This window comes from Lontra canadensis, unplaced genomic scaffold, assembly GCF_010015895.1.
Source record: "Lontra canadensis isolate GAN:19392208 unplaced genomic scaffold, GSC_riverotter_1.0 scaffold1, whole genome shotgun sequence".
Taxonomy (NCBI): domain Eukaryota; kingdom Metazoa; phylum Chordata; class Mammalia; order Carnivora; family Mustelidae; genus Lontra; species Lontra canadensis.
Window position 1 is genome coordinate 88878813 of NW_022630995.1, and position 17903 is coordinate 88896715.

Here is a 17903-nt window from a genome sequence, read left to right on the forward strand (position 1 = left end):
GGTCATCATGATAATGGAAAATTCTTTTATTTAAAGAAAAAAAAAAAAGCCCTCTCCATGAAAGTAGGGTAAAATGACTGTTTAGAGAAGAAAAATGGAAGGGATGCTCAAATTAATACATTTCATTAATACTAAACCCTCTATATGAAAGTAGAAATTGGATCTGGAACCCAGAAATACTCGGATTCAAGAATCTGAAAATCATTGAAATGGGTTGACAGCCTATAAAGAGAGGTTAAGATGATCGCAGGGAAAATTTAGGCAGTCACAGTGAGATCCCCAGTGGGCCCTAAGTTAATTCCTAACACTGGTTATTAGCAGCCCAAAGTAAACCAAACCAAAATAAAACCTTTCACATTTCTTATAAAATTAGAAAAAATGTAACACATAAATACACTAACGTTAAGGATTTCACTTACTTTTAGCTTACATGCCTGAAGTAAGTTTATGATCTAACAGAGGCCTAATATACGTTAACTAGGCATTATGAAGATTGAAGTTCCAGAAGCAAAATTAAGTTTCTTCTCTTCTGACCTTAAGAATTTAGTTAAAAAAACTTGCTTTATCATTAAGGCTTCCCCCTTCCAAATGCTATCATTTCATATGATGCCATATGAATATATGCTTCTAATCCATATGATAACCATATCATGGGTTGATATTTTTTAAGACACTTAAAGGGATCATAGGTAGTAGACTATCACAGAAGTCAGAAACAAATGGGTGAAGCCCTCTTTTGGTTGGTTACCCATTAGAAAGTGCTTCTTCATAAAGCAAATACTGCTTTGACTACACAAACTATGTATCACCTGGTATTTTTCAGTTAGCATAGCTTACCCATCTATACATGTGAGTACTGGTTAGTTTAATACTTACGGGTCTACCAGCCACATACAAAGGAACAAATCACATTTTTATTTAACTGCAGCAGTGACTTTTTGCATACCCTCTATTTTCTGTTTTGCAGGCACACCAAAACTGTTCAAAGGGAATTTCTAAAATACCCAATAAGTTGATCAACACAAATGAAATATATATATAGAAAATTAATGTGATTAATAACTTTAGAAATGCCATGGTTTTAGTTTCATATATCACCAGGTTTGGTCAGTCGATTCCTATTATATTTTTGTGGCGTCTGAGAAGTATAAGCTTACCAGTTTCATCACTTATCTATTACAGTGTATACTAGGTTTATACCTCTGCTCAGAAGGGCAGTTTGAACCAAGACTGTTGTGTAACTCAGGTACTAGCCTTCTTTCACTCTGAGATAGTGCATTATCATTACAAAAGCTACTGCTCTCTGGAACATGGAGCTTGGGTCTCTGGTGGTATTTCAGTCTGTATGTATCAGTCATGCAGCTATCAACTGAAAAATAGGTAGTTAATGAAATGGTCTCATTTGGACAGGCAGAACTAGAGTCTATTTCTGGTTGGCAAAATGCATCAACAGTTGTACCCAAATCTGCCTGAAAATCTTTAGTTGAAAAGCTTGATAGGTGGTTTGCTGTGTTGCCAACAGCCTCTTTTACTTGAAATGTTTCCTTAAGTCTTTCATCACGCACATATGTACCCATTTCTGAACCTGATTCTGAATCCAAACATAAACTGTGTTTTGGAAGACTACAAGAATTAGCTTTAAACATCTCTGTAAGTTTGACATTAGGTGTGGGATTATTTTTCTCTGACTGTAGCACACTGGTTATAGCATATTTCTTTGGTGGCAAAGGAGGCGGTGGATTATGGCTAACAAATTTTGACATCTGACAATCATCAGACCTGTAGGTTGACTGAATTATATGCTCCCTGGACAGAGAGTTCTCAGAACAACATTGTTCCATCATAGTTTGCTGCTGGATGAGGGGAGAAGTTTCTGGCTTTAACCCAACAGTTCTCATGTGTGAAGACCACAATGAAGATGATGAGACTACTTCATTACTGTTCATTCTCTTTCCAGGAGCAGAATTATCATCATGAGAAAGTAAACCTGTTCTTTCAGAATTTTCTGCACTAAGCCACTCAGAAAGTTTGCATTCACTTGAGGTTTCAAGTTTCTGTTCACCTGACTGGTGGATATGCTCTCTTGCTGCATTGTCCTGGAGTATCTGTGTACCTGAAGAAAGGAATAACTTTCCATTGTTTTCATGTATATGTGACCTGTAACATAAAAATAAGGACAAAGCTAAAACACCATATACAAATAGGCAAAATTGTAGGAAAAACAAACTTTTGTCCTGTAGTTTAACTTCTCAATATATACCTGATGTTACTTTTGTAACATAACAAAAATGGGAAGATATTTGTAAACATTTAACATTTTACACTCTGACTCCAAAATGTATGCCAAGATACATGAATGCTAGAAACACCTGTCATTACCAAAATTAGATTTCTAAGAATTAGCATAATTAAAAAAATTCATTTCAACTTACACTGAAATTACATTTATTTGTGACAAAATGTAGCATAAGCTTGAAAAAAATGTTATAAGCAAACACTTCAATATCCTAAAAGGCTTCTTGACCAACATTATAAAGCTTATACCAATAGAGACAACTCTGATATACAATGCTATAAAAGGATAGTAGACGAATTAAAAATAATTTAATGAAGATTACCTTTTTTTAGATAACAATTTCTCAGGTGAAGATAAATGATATCACACTGCAAATTATTTTTTGTCATGAAAATTATTTTTCTCACATAAACTTCACAGAATTCAGTTAGAGCAAAATGATGAAAAGAATAGAGGCTTTGCTAGGTAGATAAGAGCTGTATTCAAATTTCAGCTCCATTGCTTTGGGCAAATTACTTATAATAAAAGCCCCTAATTTTCTCTTATGAAATACCTCCCACCTCCTACAAATGCTATGAGGATTACAACAATCATGTATTGTACCTGGTACTCTGTAGGCCTTATATCCTTAGGTCTATATCCTTTTAATGATCCCCAATAATAGAGGCATCATAACATTGTAGGCCCATTGTTTTCAGAGTAATAATACGGATTTTTGCCCTGATAGAGTTCCTATAATACATGCATTTAATACAAAAGATTTTAGTATTTCTAAATATCTTTGATTACCTTTTTATCAAAGGATTTTTTATTTGTAGATGTGACTCTGGGTGGAACTCATGCGAATTACAGCCTACTTCCAAATTCTTGAGTTCTTTTTTAAAGGCTGAGGCTAGGAGAGAGAGAAAAAAAATTATTTAAATGATCTTTTCTAATTTACTGAGCATATACTTCCCCATAATTTACGTAAGGTTTCCTACAAATAGGTTATTCTCTTACAACTAACAAAGATTAATCAAGTTTCAGCTCAAATAGCTCTTTTCTGAATACTTTGTACAAAATAAGTAGCTGTTTCTATTATCACTTGAAAACGTCAGCTATGCCCAGATAACACTATTGCTGTTAGACTGCAGGGAGCTATGTGTTTCCCCTTAAGACATAGTCTTTGCTGACAAAATGTTGGGGAAATCCTGCATTTGAAGACAGATGGCTTGGGTTGAAGTCTGGATTCACTACTTACTGGCTAGTAGCTTTAAGCAAATTTCTCAATCCCTTAGAATCTAGTTTCCTCATTCATATGAGATAATGACACCTATTTTACCTTCCTCACAGGAACATTAGGAACATCAATGAATTTAAATGTGTGGGAGGGTAATATGGTTAACATGTAAAATGTTAACACTATCACTCAGTAGCTACCATTTATTGACTGCTGACTCAAGTTGTAAGGAGTTCATAATTATTTCATTTAATCTTTATAACTGAACATCATTTTTTACTTGAAAGATAACAGATAGGGGCGCCTGGGTGGCTCAGAGGGTTAAAGCCTCTGCCTTCGGCTCAGGTCATGATCCCAGGGTCCTGGGATCAAGCCCCACATCGGGCTCTTTCCTTGGTGGGGAGCCTGCTTCCTCCTCTCTCTCTCTGCCTGCCTCTCTGCCTACTTGTGATCTCTCTCTGTCCAATAAATAAATTAAAAAAAAAAAAAAAAGAAAGATAACAGATAAACTTTGGTTACTCAGACTTGGGTATCTGGCAGAAATTTTCTTGAAAGTAAAAGTGAACCTGTCATTTCTAAGGAAAACAACTAGCATTATTTATTGCCATTATATAAAATTTAAGTTTTTAGATGAAAATAAGAATTTTGGAAACTTTTATCCCCCACCATGAGTTTTTAGCTTCTCAAGAATTAGAAAAGCTTTCTGCTAATATTTGTGGTGATATTAACAAATGTATTTTTTAAATATAAAGAAATTTATCAACATTTGGAAGACTTGTATAATTTAGCAAATCAGTATTTTCCAAATAAGGATATACTGATGTTACAAAATCATGCATGAGTAAAGTAAATCATTCTTTAAATGAATAAATAAATTTTCCTTTTTTAAAAATAATACAGTAATTATTAACATATATAGCCTATCAAAACAAAAGCTCTTTGAGGTCCTCAATATTCTTTAATAGTATAAAAATATCCTGAGGGCAAAGCATTGCTTCAGTTGATTGAAAATAGTCCTTAAAAAATCTGTCACAACTGTTCTGTGAAGCAGTTCCCCTCTTTATACCCAAGGAAGTTAGGTGACCCAAGTAAGGCTATATAACTGGTAATTGACAGCATTTAAACCAATCAAGGACTAATTCCAAAGCCAGTGCTCTTTCTACTACCTGCAAGCTCTCTTTTGCATATGCCACTAAAATCCAAGATCATCATACAAATCTCCCCCTGAGGAAACTAGGCCCACAGAAGATATAAAAATAAATGGCTTTAGCTTAAATATTCAACTAATTCCCTATACTTCTGTAGAATTCTAGTAAGTTTTCAGTATTCTCCCTTATTTTTAGATGGCTTTTTCATCATGTTCATTTCCTTTCATTCTCATACTCCTGACTGTACTCCAAGTCTATGAATTGAAGAATGTAAAGAAAAAAAAAAAGACATTAAAGCAGCAACTTTATTTTTTAAACAATAACAAAGAAGTTTATCTTAGATGGCTTTTATCCCTAAATTGATTTTCTAGGTACATTTTTTAAAAACTACTCTGTCATTCAAAATTCAACTGGAATATATAATTGACCAAAACATCTAAATATTATCTGGTGAAAAATCTATATTCGATTATCAACAGCCTCTGCTAGTTATATCTTGAATTTCTTATATAATATATATGAGAATTTAATACCCTATATTATTGCTCACACAGTAAATGTTACCTTCCAATAAAAACCCAAGATAGTAGAATGAGGGGAACTATAAGTCTGGCATTCATTTGCTTAAGATTTCACATTCCTACATCCACTAGACTGCAGTAAGTTCTTTATTATTGGACAATATGTCCCCTTTTTGTTATTTCCCCCCTAGTACAATATCTAGCACATAAAAGATATTCAGTGAAAGTCTAGAGAATGAATAAACAATTACATGGAAAACATAACTGTTTTTCTTCTTGTAAATCATCCCCACCCTGTCCACCATGTTCCTGACTCACAGAACCAGGACTAGGTAAGAATAAGCTAAGATAAATTCTTCTTACCTTTCCCCCTGACCTATCTTGAGTCTATCAATTGCCACACTAATACAAATTTTAAAAATAAAAGGCAGTATAATTTATCCCAAAGAGTGTTAGTTGCTTGTAAGCCTAACCCACTGCCAAGACTCAAAAAACAGCCTCTCTTCAATAGCTACTTTATGGGGGGCGGGGTTAGTAATGTCAAAAAGAACTTCAAAAATTCTTTAGCCTGGAAAATTTAAGTTGAAATTACATTATAATTATCCATTCACCTTGATTTTAACTTCAGAATGTTTACTTAACTTATCCATAATTCCAGGTTTATTATTCACAAACACCAGAAAAAACAATTCTTAAAAACCTCTTTACTATTATTAATGTATCCATATAACAGACAGCAGGAGGCAGCAGAAGTCTTATAAATATGTTTGAAATTTTAATATCACTAAGGCAGGCATTCAACCAAGTGGTTTGACTTCAGAATTCCAACTAACTTAAAAATAGATGTGTTATTTTTCTCTTCTGCTGACATAAACATCCATGTGTCTTTGCTGGGAATTTTGGCTCCAGGTTCTTTGCAAATCTAAAATGGTCTGATTTTTACACTTGGCACAGAAGACACCTTAACATCAAGGCAAGAAGCTTTAGTTAATAATACTAATTTTGATACTTTATTTTTTTAAAAAGCCCAATAGTGAAATAGTTAAAAAGCCCAAAATATATGTTTCATTTGAAAAGATGATCTATATTTAAAATAGGCTTAGGCACCAATAAAACTAAACTGCTGTTCTAGACAATGTAATCTTCACTCTTGTATAGAGGGATTTCAAAATATAACCCCAAAACTACTATTACAAAGCCTAAACATACAAGAGCAATAATCTAATCAATGATCTGATTTACAGTTTAAAAAGGTGTTAATAAAATTTGAATACTTTCGAAAAAATCACATGATTTTAACTGGCCTCTTTACCTTCTTTGTTTCATTTTCCTTCTACCTCCAGAGATCTTACTCCATCAATTACTGGTCTGTTCTATTGTTATTTTAGTACCTTTCTTTTCTCTTAAGCATCATTAATTCCTTATGCTCTGTAAAATAAATGCAAAACTAAGCTCTTGGTTGCTTCTTTGTCCTCTAAGTACTGCTTCTTTGAACAGACATTTCTTTACTTCTGTTTCATTAACTTTACATTGTACTATAATTTCCTAAGACATTTTATTTGCAAATAATTTCAAAAAGTTCAGAAAAACCAAGATATTAAAACTACTACAAAAATTACCTGTATATCCTTTACCCAGATTCACCCATTAACATTTTTTTCTGAACCACTTTAAGTTACAAACATCATGGCCCTTTACTATTTCTAAATACTTCAGTCTACCTCAAGCTTGCTCCTATTTCTAATGTTCCTCTTATACTGCTTTTCCTCTATCACTAATGACTTACTAACTGCTAATCAGACCTGCATTTTTAAATCCATATTCTACTCAATCTGTGGCAACCTGTCTTCTTGAAACTCCCCATTTTCCTGGTTTCCCTGTGATAATCTTCTCTCCTTTTTTTTTTCTCATCCTTTTAGCTACTCCTCATACTTCCCAAAGTTGCTCCTTCTCTCTATCCTTAGCTCTTTTCTCTTATTTAGCAAACCCCACGTTTTTTCCTTTATCTATTTTTTTCCTTTGTCTCCCTTTCTCCTGAGTGATACAGTCCATGTCTATGGCATTTAATTCCCATATATGTGGCTGGTTACCGAACGAATCATCTCTCCTGAGTTGTAGACATATGTCCTTAACAGCCTAATAAATCTATTCACCTAGATGATAAATCAAAAAATAAATTTGGCATCTTCCTCTCATCCCCCAAAAGTTGTTTCTTCTTCCTATATTCTTTGATTTGGTACCTTGTGATCTACTTATGTAAGTCTCAAATAACAGCTATCCCCAGCTTCTCCTCTTCCTCCCTTTTGTACATATGTCATAAAAACTGACTCCACTGTCTACACTTTCTTATAAACTCTCAAATCTTCTTTTGTGATATTGGTACTTTTCTTTCCAGACTGTTCAAACAGTCATCTAACTACTGTTTCTCTCACTGCTCCAAATTCACTCTCTACATTGCCACCAGTCTTTCTGAAATGCAAACTGGAGTGTATTACTCTCCTTGTCCTCTGGTGCCTTTCCACTTACTATAGGATTTAAAAATAGCATAAAAGTTTCATCATGATTTGGCTTCTGTCCACTCTCTTAACTATCATCTTACAATTTCCATATATGCTCTCAGCCTTGCATAGACCAAACTACCTGTATTCTTACAATATGTGATACTTTCTCCCAACCATGTAGTTTTGAACATATAAATTCTTCTGTCTTGAATGTCATTTAAGGCATCTGAAATTCTCCTGATCAGTGACCCATTTTAAAAGAGGAGCTATAATAATCTAAATGGCACTGTGTAAATTTGAACAATGTTCCCAAATAATGGCTTTAGGCAGCATTCAAACCCATAATGACATAGGCAGAGAAACCTATGTAAAATCTTTGTCAATGAAAAAAATACCAATGAAATAATTACAATGGCACTACTATAGATTTTTAGTTCTCTGACATGAAGCAAACTTGTTTGGATTGTGTTAAAACTCACTTAAATATCAAAGAAAATATGAAAATAAAATTCTAAAGCTCTTTAGCTTTCTAAATCTGTTAGCTATTTATAGAAAGTGATTCTTCAGGGCAATAAGTATGCCCCCATTTTACAAATAAGTAGGAGAAAAGTCATGCCCAAGAAAGTCATACCAAATCACAAAGAATTAAATTGTGCCTTACTGAAAACAAAATCCACACAGGGTATGTTTTTAGCTTGGGGAAAAAAAAAATTCCTATACCACCTTCTCAAAGGGTCAGGAGGGGAATGCAAAGAGACACGGTAAGGCAGGAACATTAACAAAGATTCTCAAAGCAAAGACCAGCTTAAAGAACTATGGCAGGCTTTGACATTTCTAAATAAGAAATAATTTTAACATAATACAATTTTTTAAAAAGATTTTATTTATTTGACAAAGAGAGACACCGTGAGAGAGGAAACACAAGCGGAAGGAGTGGGAGAGGGAGAAGCAGGCTCCCCGCTGAGCAAGGAGCCCAATGCGGGGGTTCCATCCCAGGACCTTGGGATCATGACCTAAGCTGAAGGCAGACACTTAAGGACAGAGCCACCCAGGTGTCCCTTAACATAATTTATGCGGTTAAATAAGTGGGCTACACAAAACCACAAAAAGAACTGCACACTCATTAGTGATTAGTGATGATAATTATCAAAACAAAATCCCAGAAAAGAGCAAGTGTTGGTGAAAATATGAAGTTGGAACCCTTGTGCACTGCTGATGGGAATGTAAAATAACCCAGCAGTGTAGAAAACAGTGTGGTGTGGTGGTTCCTCAAAAAAAATTAAACACAGGGATGCCTGGGTGGCTCAGTTGGTTAAGCAGCTGCCTTCAGCTCAGGTCATGATCCCAGCATCCTGGGATCGAGTCCCACATCGGGCTCCTTGCTCGCCTCTGCCTCTGCCTGCCATTCTGTCTGCCTGTGCTCTCTCTCTCTCCCTCTCTCTCTCTGATAAATAAATAAAATCTTAAAAAAAAAAAAATTAAACACATAATTACCACAGGATCCTGCAATTGCACTTCTGGGTATATACTCAAAAAGAAATGAAAGCAGGAGTCTCAGATATTTGTATACCAATGTTCATAGGTATACTCACTATAGCCAAAAGACAGGAACAACCCAAATGTCCATCAGTGGATGAATGGATAAACAAAATGTGTTATATAATGTAACATTACTCAGCCTTAAAAAGAAATTAAATTCTGACACATGCTACAACAGGAATGAACCTGAGGACATTATGTTAAGTGAAATAAGTCAGTCACAAAAAACAAGTACTGTATGATTCTATTTATCTGAGGTATCCAGAGTACTCAAATTCATAGAGACAGAAAGTAGAATGGTGGTTACTGGGGGCTGGGAGGGAGGGGGAAATAGAGAGCTATTTAATGGCACAGAATTTCAGTCTGAGAAGTTGAAAGAGTTCTGAAGGTAGATGCTAATGATGGTTTTAACAGTGTGAATGTTCTTAATAACACTGACCTGTCACTTAAAAAATGGTTAGAATGGCAAATTTTGTTATGTGTATTTTATCACAATAAAAAATATCTTTTTTTCCACAATAAAAAAATATTTTTAAATAGGTTACACACACACTCTTTCATATTAAATGGGGAAACCCACTGCAAAGCTCTTACAGCAATGCATTCTTGACCATCAAAATCTCTCTGGTGTTGTGTTGTTATTACTATCAGGAAGCAAGCATCATTTTGTAAAAAGTACTGAACTTGTAGTTATTGTTCAATTACACCGACTTCTGCTGTTGATTTCTGGCCAGCCCTTTACTGTTTCCTGTAATACTTGCTTACCAGACTTACCAGATTTTCAAAAGAGGCGAGACATTTTATATAGGAAAGGAAGGTTATTTCCTTAATATAAGTGTTTCCTTCTGATATTATACCACTTGATAAAAACAAAATAATTTAACATTTAATCATATTCAAAGTCTGTAACCTTAAAATAATCCCCACAAAAGCCTTAAGAATGATAAAGATTAAAAACAAACTTTAAAATTTGTTCTTCATGGCTATTTTTATTGTGAAAAATTTTATCTCTTCTAATCCTCTGAATTCTAACATTTGAAAATACTGTTTTTGATTGCAACTTCAATAATCCCCTTCCTCATCCTTTTCCTTCATCCTTCTCCCCCAAATCCTTCAGGTATATCCTCTCATTAGCGGCCTGAATTCTGTACACATTCAAATATGCTGTGTGTGGGTAATGGATCACCCATAATAATGCCACCCCAATAATATATTTACTACTTCCAAACTGAACTTTTCCAACAGGTTGCTTATCCATTTTTCTATCCTGTCCCTAACTCCTATGGCAGACATTAGGACTGTCCAACACATTTCAGATCCCCTTCCAGGCACAGGTTAAGACTGTACTTTTCCACCATCTTTGAAATTAGGCTTATCTGTAAGACCTGCCTCGGCCAATGAGATGTGAGTGGAAGTACATGTGTCACTTCTGGGTTGAAGTTTTAAGTGATTGTTGTGTCCTCCTTCAATCTCCTCTCCCCACAATACTGCAAGGTTCAGAGAAGCATCTATGGAGATGGAGTCTCATTAGTGTGGGGCCCTGAGTGTAGTAAGAAGAGGCTCCATGAGGACCTCCACTGGTCATATACTATCAACAAAAATCTCAGGTGTTGACACCTGAGATTTTGAAGTTATTACCACTGTGTATCCTAGAACCCAGCCTATCCTGACTGACACACTCCCCTCTTTGCCAGTTCCCTGAAGTGGCTACTTCCGTCCTCTCAAAGCCTTTAAAAGCATGAACTCTATCAACTTCCATCACCGTTACTTGTATCTTATCAGTAACAGGACCGTTCTTAGATTTTTTACTCTTATTACAACTTATTCTTTACAGCTACTATATGTAAGTAAAATTTTACCTTCAAAGTAGTTTTTGTTCTGTTGGGAGGAAGAGCTGACACATTCTATATTTAGGTTGTTTGTCTTCACCTGGTCACTAAAACACAGAAGAAAACATACACCAAATACATCAGCTATCATGAATTATTATTTTAGTTAGAATCTGAGAAGAAGAAAGGAAATAACATGTGTTAAACAATTATTATATGTGTTGTTCTAGGGGATTAATCTGCATTATTTAATTTATATCTCCACAACAACACTTAAGTAGTTATTATCCTCATTTTTTAATAGGCGATTAAGGTTGTCAAAGTCAAATTCATTTGCCCAATACTTAAAATCCAAGTCTATCTGGTTGCAAAACCCTGATCTTTCTACTACCCTAGGCTACCCCTTTCTGAGATGTGTTATGAAATTACCCTGCCAAACAAAAAAGTTTTCTGAAGTCCTTATTGCAATGATTATTTGAATAAAATACAAACATTTGATTTTTGCAAATCTGGCTTTTAAATAATAAATGTGATCAAAACACCAGCTAATAACAAATTAAGGTGTCTTAGGTGGGTTAAAAGCAGAAACTGTGACTAGACTGATGTAAGAAATCAGCCAATTAAGCTGTGGACATATTTTAGAGGTTACAAAGAAAAGGGCAAATGTACTGCTAACAATAATATACAAATACATTCAGAATTAATTAAAAATTAATTGAACACAGACTTAGTTATTTGGCTGCATTCTTTTATATTTGCTAAAGGAAATAAATCTCTCTTCCATGAAACTGGCTATGAAAGTAGAAAATATCCCAGCTCTGAGTTACCGATGTTAGAGATGGGATAATGGACATTAAAGAGACCAAAGAATTAACTAATTAGCTTAATGAGCAAGATGCAGCCAATTTAAACTATGATTTGAAACCTGCAGTATGTATTAATAGTTATCAGTGGCAACAATAACAATGTATTTCTGTACTTTTAAAATTTCCTAAAAATATTTTTGGAATCAGGAAATAAATATTAAAAATAAACCCCCTGAAATATCAAATAACCTGCAATATCTCAGGTCTCTTCACTTTGCAGTCAAGCTCTTTCCATTACACTTAATTGAACCCAGACTTTGAAATGACTTCACATAACAGGAGAGAATGATGGGGAAAATCATTCAGTTAATATGCGCATTACCTGCTGGATACTGTTTCTTTAACACCACTGATATCTGTTACTGTGCCATTTCCATCGATAACAGGTGAATCCAAATTAGCAGATCCATTACTGACGTGATCACTACTTTCATATCCAGACTCAGTTCTTTGCATCTGCCAATTGTCACCATGAACTTTAGTCTCTTTGAGGCCTTTATTTTTCTCTGCTCCTTTTCCATTAGATTCAAGGGAACTCCTGCTTCCTATTTCCTGCTTCATTTCATCTTCATATATGGTCATTAAACATTTTTGCTTTAGGTTCTCTTTTGGCCAATTGTTAAAGGTCTGATCTTTGCTACATTTAGGTTTGTTACTGATACTTGGTTTATGTCTTGGACTATGCTGCCTTTTTTCACTTTCATTAAAAATACTATCAACATTTAATGTTTCTCTCATAGGTTTCCAACCTCGGGCCCGGCTTTTACTGCTGCCACTATAGCTGCTTCCTTTATCCCTAGAATCTTGGCTGCTGTCTGTATCATATCCAGTGCCACTGTCACTCTTAACTTTGCCAGTTACTTTCACTCCTGGGGCAAGAATCTGGGATTTACTTGAACCCAGTGTTTGTGCAGAAGCTCGACTCTGATGGGCAACTCGGTCATGTTTACATGGTCCTCTTCCTTGACTATGATAGAGATGTGGGTTTCCATATTGTCTAAAGCCATTTGGGGCAGGAGGTGATCCAGACTTGAAATGTGGAAGGTCTTCATCAACCAAATCTTTAAATAATTAAATAAAGATACAAATGAATACTCTTCAGAGATATTTTTTAGTTACAAGCCAAATACCTTGTTTGAGAAGAAATGTTAAGCAGTAATAAGTGAATAGTAATTATAAGATTCATATTATATCACATAGTGATTTGACATTGAAAAGTGTTTTCCTCATTCTCTATGTTTATGAGAGGCATTTGTAAGGTAAGCAGTTATATACTGATTTTAAAAAATGACCTCTAAAGTAGATCATAATTAAAGCTTTAAAAAAACAAACAGTATTCTATCTCACTCATCATTAATGAAAATTATAATAATAAAAGTATTTTCCATCTCTTATACTGGTAAAGATTTAAAGTTTGTTAAGCCAACTTCTGCTAAGAGTGTGAAGAAGCAGATAATCACGCAGTCAGTGGGAGTGCAGACTGGTTCAGTCTTTTAGGAGAGCAGGTGAGCCACAGCCATCAAAATTAAGAACAAACACTCCTTAACCCAGCAATTCCCAGAAAAAATTTCATGCTCTGGCTATACACAAAAAAGTACACAAAGGTGCATGTAAAAGGATATCACTGCAGCAAAAATCTTAAATCATGTTTCAAAGTCTAGCAAGGATCATTTAAATTATGGTATGTCCATAAAGAAAAGAGGATAAAGCCATAAAGAGTAAGGCATGCTCATAATGAACTGCACACTATTAACAGAGGGAAGGTGAGAGGCTGCTTTTCTCACATAATTTTATAATCTTCCTTCTTATTTGAATGTACCATATGGGGGAACTGAATGTGTAACTAAAAGGAAAGTTAAACCATCAGAACAAGCACAAGTATTCCAGGCCAGAATTAAATAAGAACCAGAAAAATTGCGTATTTATAGATTTAACAGGTATATTAAAGACATCATATTGAGATACGTAACATAACATGTAAACAGATATATATAACAAATATAAATAAATTATATTAAGTTGTATTAAAGTTATAAAATCTAGTTTAAAAATAAGATTTTAGCAACTCCTTTTCAAATGAATACTATTAAGCTCTTAAACTTACCTCTGTGTCGGCCCAAATCTTTTCTTTGTTCCCTCTCCAAATCTTTCCTTTGTGAGGAAAGTATGTTCCTCTGTTCAATGGCTTTTAAAGCACATTCTCTGGAAATGTCTTTTATTTTTTCCCTTTGATCACTGTGACTTAACTTAACTGTAAAAGAAATCATTCTTATAAATGATATAGATCAGTTTTCAAATTGCTCAAAAGTATGAACTGAACTATAAAAATTTTAAGATGCTATATATTTAAAAATATATATAAAGTATACTATGAACTCATTTTTATGTTTAACCAAAAAACTCAATGTGATTTATCCTCACACTGGAGATGGATGTTGGCTTTTATAACTTTTTGTATAGCTCCTAAAGCCAGGTAAAGGAAAAAAGAGATCTTGCACTGAAATAATAAAGACTGAAGGTGAGTGGTCACTATGTGTGACTATTATAAGTCAGACACTATTGTAAGTCTTAACTCATTTAATTCTTTGAGGTAGGGGCAATTATTGTCTCCACTGTGGATCAGGAAACTGAGGCGGAGAAAAGTTAAAAAGCTTGTAAATTTAGAAACTGGCTTATAAACCCAAGTTGCCTGGTTCTAATGTTTGTGTTTGTTATCACATACAAAGTTTCTGGGCTTAAAAGTAGTTATCTTTCGACAAACAGCTTAATCTAAGAGTATGACAACACAGACGGTAAAAGGTATAGTTCCATTAAGAACTTTTAAAAGCATTTATTGTAGTTCTTTATTGATGACAACTGTTAATTCTGGATCCTACCACCCTTGATTAAATGGGTTAGTTTTATGGTTAGACATTACTTCATTAATGTATTTTACTTTATTTATTTATTTGAGAGAGAGAGAGAGATCACAAGTAGGCAGAGAGGCAGGCAGAGAGAGAGAGAGGGAAGCAGGCTCCTGACCAAGCAGAGAGCCTGACGCGGGCCTCAATCCCGGATCCCAAGACCATGACCTGAGCCAAAGGCAGAGGCTTAACCCACTGAGCCACCCAGGCACCCCTCATTAATGTATTTTAAAGCTGCTTATAAAATCATCCTGAACATCCACCTACTCGGAGTTCAATGTATTTCTAAACCACAACTATACACACCATGCTGCAATGTCTCAATTTGGACCCAAGTCACAGAACTTGGTTTGTGAAAATTAAAGTTGTGGGATGACAATAACAAGACAGTTGAATAAAAATGAGGTTAGGTACAAATTACAACTATAATAACTTTGAACTCCTACTGTTGCATTCACTACTGGTTAATTTAAATTTAGCATATGTGCTAAATTATTAACTCATGTTTTTCCCCTCCAAGTTAATAATTAACTCCTAAGAAGGCCATATTATGACTTTCTTTGGTAACTGTCCAGATTGCCTCCAGCCTACTACAGCTCTGAGAGTATGGAGAAACCCAAATAATAGTCAAGTCCAGTTCAAATCAAACTACAAGTCTGAGAGAAATGTGTAAAAGACAAAATTTTGTTATCTAGTTGTAGGGAAGTTAGTTAAGCACCCTCTTTTTCTATGGTACTTAACAGAAATTACAGATTCAGTAAAAAGGAAAGGGGGAAGCATAATTACTCAGGGACAATGTGAAAATGACAATTTAAACACATACCTGGTCCTCTACCACCACTTGTTTGAATATGGCTCCGGCTAAATGATGAAATATTATCTGTTTGAAGTTTCTGATTTTCTCTCTGTTTCGCCTGATCACCAAATCCATTTTCTTTTGAATTATCTGACTTATAAATTGAGGACTTTTCACATCCTTAAAAGATAAAAATGTATTATTCCCATCCTCCTCCCCACCAAAAGAAAAGAAGTCTGAATTTTTTTTTTTTTTTTTTTTTTTAAAGCAATTTCTACACCCAATGTGGGGCTTGGGCTCACAACCCTGAGATCGAGTTGCATGTTCCACTGACTGAGCCAGCCAGGCTCCCCTGAATCATTTTTTTTTTTTTTTAATGTGATGGATAACTGCTTATAAACTCAAAGGACTGACATTTTTGAAGGATTTCTACCTGCTTTGCAATGCATTAATAATGGCCTATGTCCTTTGGACTTTTTTAGTGTAGAACTCACTTTAACTCTCAATTTGTACTGCTAGAAAGAGCTTCCAGTCAAGTTTCCCCTTCTGTGCCTATTACCACAGAAGTGGGTGGTTCCTGAGGGTGTTTTAGAGGCCACTGGTGAGGAAAGGCTTCTTTATGAAGATTAACTCAAAATAATCTAATTTTTCTGAACTCTGCTTTACTGAAATTAAATTTTGAGATTATTCTCAAAATTAATTTTATCCTCACTATATTAATACTTAGTATGATAAAGAACACTAAAAAGAACTTTTAAAAATTACCCATATTTGGGGCGCCTGGGTGGCTCAGTGGGTTAAAGCCTCTGCCTTTGGCTCAGGTCATGATCCCAGGGTCCTGGGATCGAGCCCCACATGGGGCTCTCTGCTCGGCAGGGAGCCTGCTCCCCCCTCTCTCTCTGTCTCTCTGCCTACTTGTGATCTCTGTCTGTCAAATAAATAAATAAAATCCTTAAAAAAAAAATTTACCCATATTTCCTGCAACGGATTTATAATGTGACCAGTTGATGACCTGCCTAAGTGCATCTTCCGTAGAAACTGCTGTGCCATCGGGGTTTGCATAAAACAAAAGCAATGGCTGGAAATGACATCGGATACATTTGGAGACCACATCCTTCCATCTAGTCCCAACCTTCAAAAAAAAAAAAAAACCCACAATGAATAAAAGCAAGACAAAATCGTGTAATCAATGTGTTACATATTTGAATAGCAGAGACTAATTTGTATATTAAAAATTTTTAAGGAATTCAGACACTAGCAGTTAAATGTTCATATTATAGGATTACTTTTATCTTTAACTAGTCTAATAAACATCTTTACAACATTATTAAAAATTGAGAAAAATTGTACACACTATATCAAGATTTAGACTACCAAATTTTTTTTTTGCTTGATGTTCATTTTATTTTTTTAATTTTTAACTTTTTTATAAACATATAACGTATTATTAGCCCCAGGGGTACAGGTCTGTGAACTGCCAGGTTTACACACTTCACAGCACTCACCATAGTACATACCCTCCCCAATGTCCATAACCCCACCACCCTCTCCTGTCCCCCCTCCCCCCTGGCAGCCCTCAGTTTGTTTTGTGAGATTAAGAGTCTCTTATGGTTTGTCTCTCTCCCGATCCCATCTTGTTTCATTTAATCTTTTCCTACCCCCCCAAACCCCCCACGTTGCATCTCCACTTCCTCATATCAGGGAGATCATATGATAGTTGTCTTTCTCCGATTGACTTATTTCGCTAAGCATAATAGCCTCTAGTTCCATCCATGTCATTGCAAATGGCAGGATTTCATTTCTTTTGATGGCTGCATAGTATTCCATTGTGTATATATACCACATCTTCTTTATCCATTCATCTGTTGATGGACATCTAGGTTCTTTCCATAGTTTGGCTATTGTGGACATTGCTGCTATAAACATTCGGGTGCACGTGCCCCTTCGGATCACTACGTTTGTATCTTTAGGGTAAATACTCAGTAGTGCAATTGCTGGGTCATAGGGTAGTTCTATTTTCAACATTTTGAGGAACCTCCATGCTGTTTTCCAGAGTGGTTGTACCAGCTTGCGTTCCCACCAACAGTGTAGGAGGGTTCCCCTTTCTCCGCATCCTTGCCAGCATCTTAGACTATCAAATTTTAAAAAGCTTTTCTACATACAAGGTTGATTGACAAAAATTTAAAGGTAATTTAATGGAGAACTATGAGTCTATTCAACAAGGTGCTGGAACAACTGGATGGCCATATGAAAAAATGAAGTTTGACACCACTACACATAAAGCA

General features: G+C 35.0%; 1 protein-coding gene across 2 annotated transcripts in view; it reads right to left on the reverse strand.

Annotated features, from left to right (window-relative positions):
* Positions 1-488: 488 nt before the first annotated feature.
* Positions 489-17903, reverse strand: part of USP53 (ubiquitin specific peptidase 53) — a 64988-nt gene continuing 47573 nt past the window's right edge. For both annotated transcript variants that reach the window (XM_032858693.1, XM_032858687.1), the window contains 7 exons: positions 16588-16750; positions 15646-15798; positions 14024-14170; positions 12242-12980; positions 11084-11160; positions 3086-3188; positions 489-2157 (listed from right to left, as the gene is read on the reverse strand). In XM_032858693.1, coding sequence (XP_032714584.1) covers positions 1170-2157; positions 3086-3188; positions 11084-11160; positions 12242-12980; positions 14024-14170; positions 15646-15798; positions 16588-16750 — 2370 coding nt within the window. In that variant the 3' untranslated portion in view covers positions 489-1169. The remainder of the gene's footprint in view (positions 2158-3085; positions 3189-11083; positions 11161-12241; positions 12981-14023; positions 14171-15645; positions 15799-16587; positions 16751-17903) is intronic.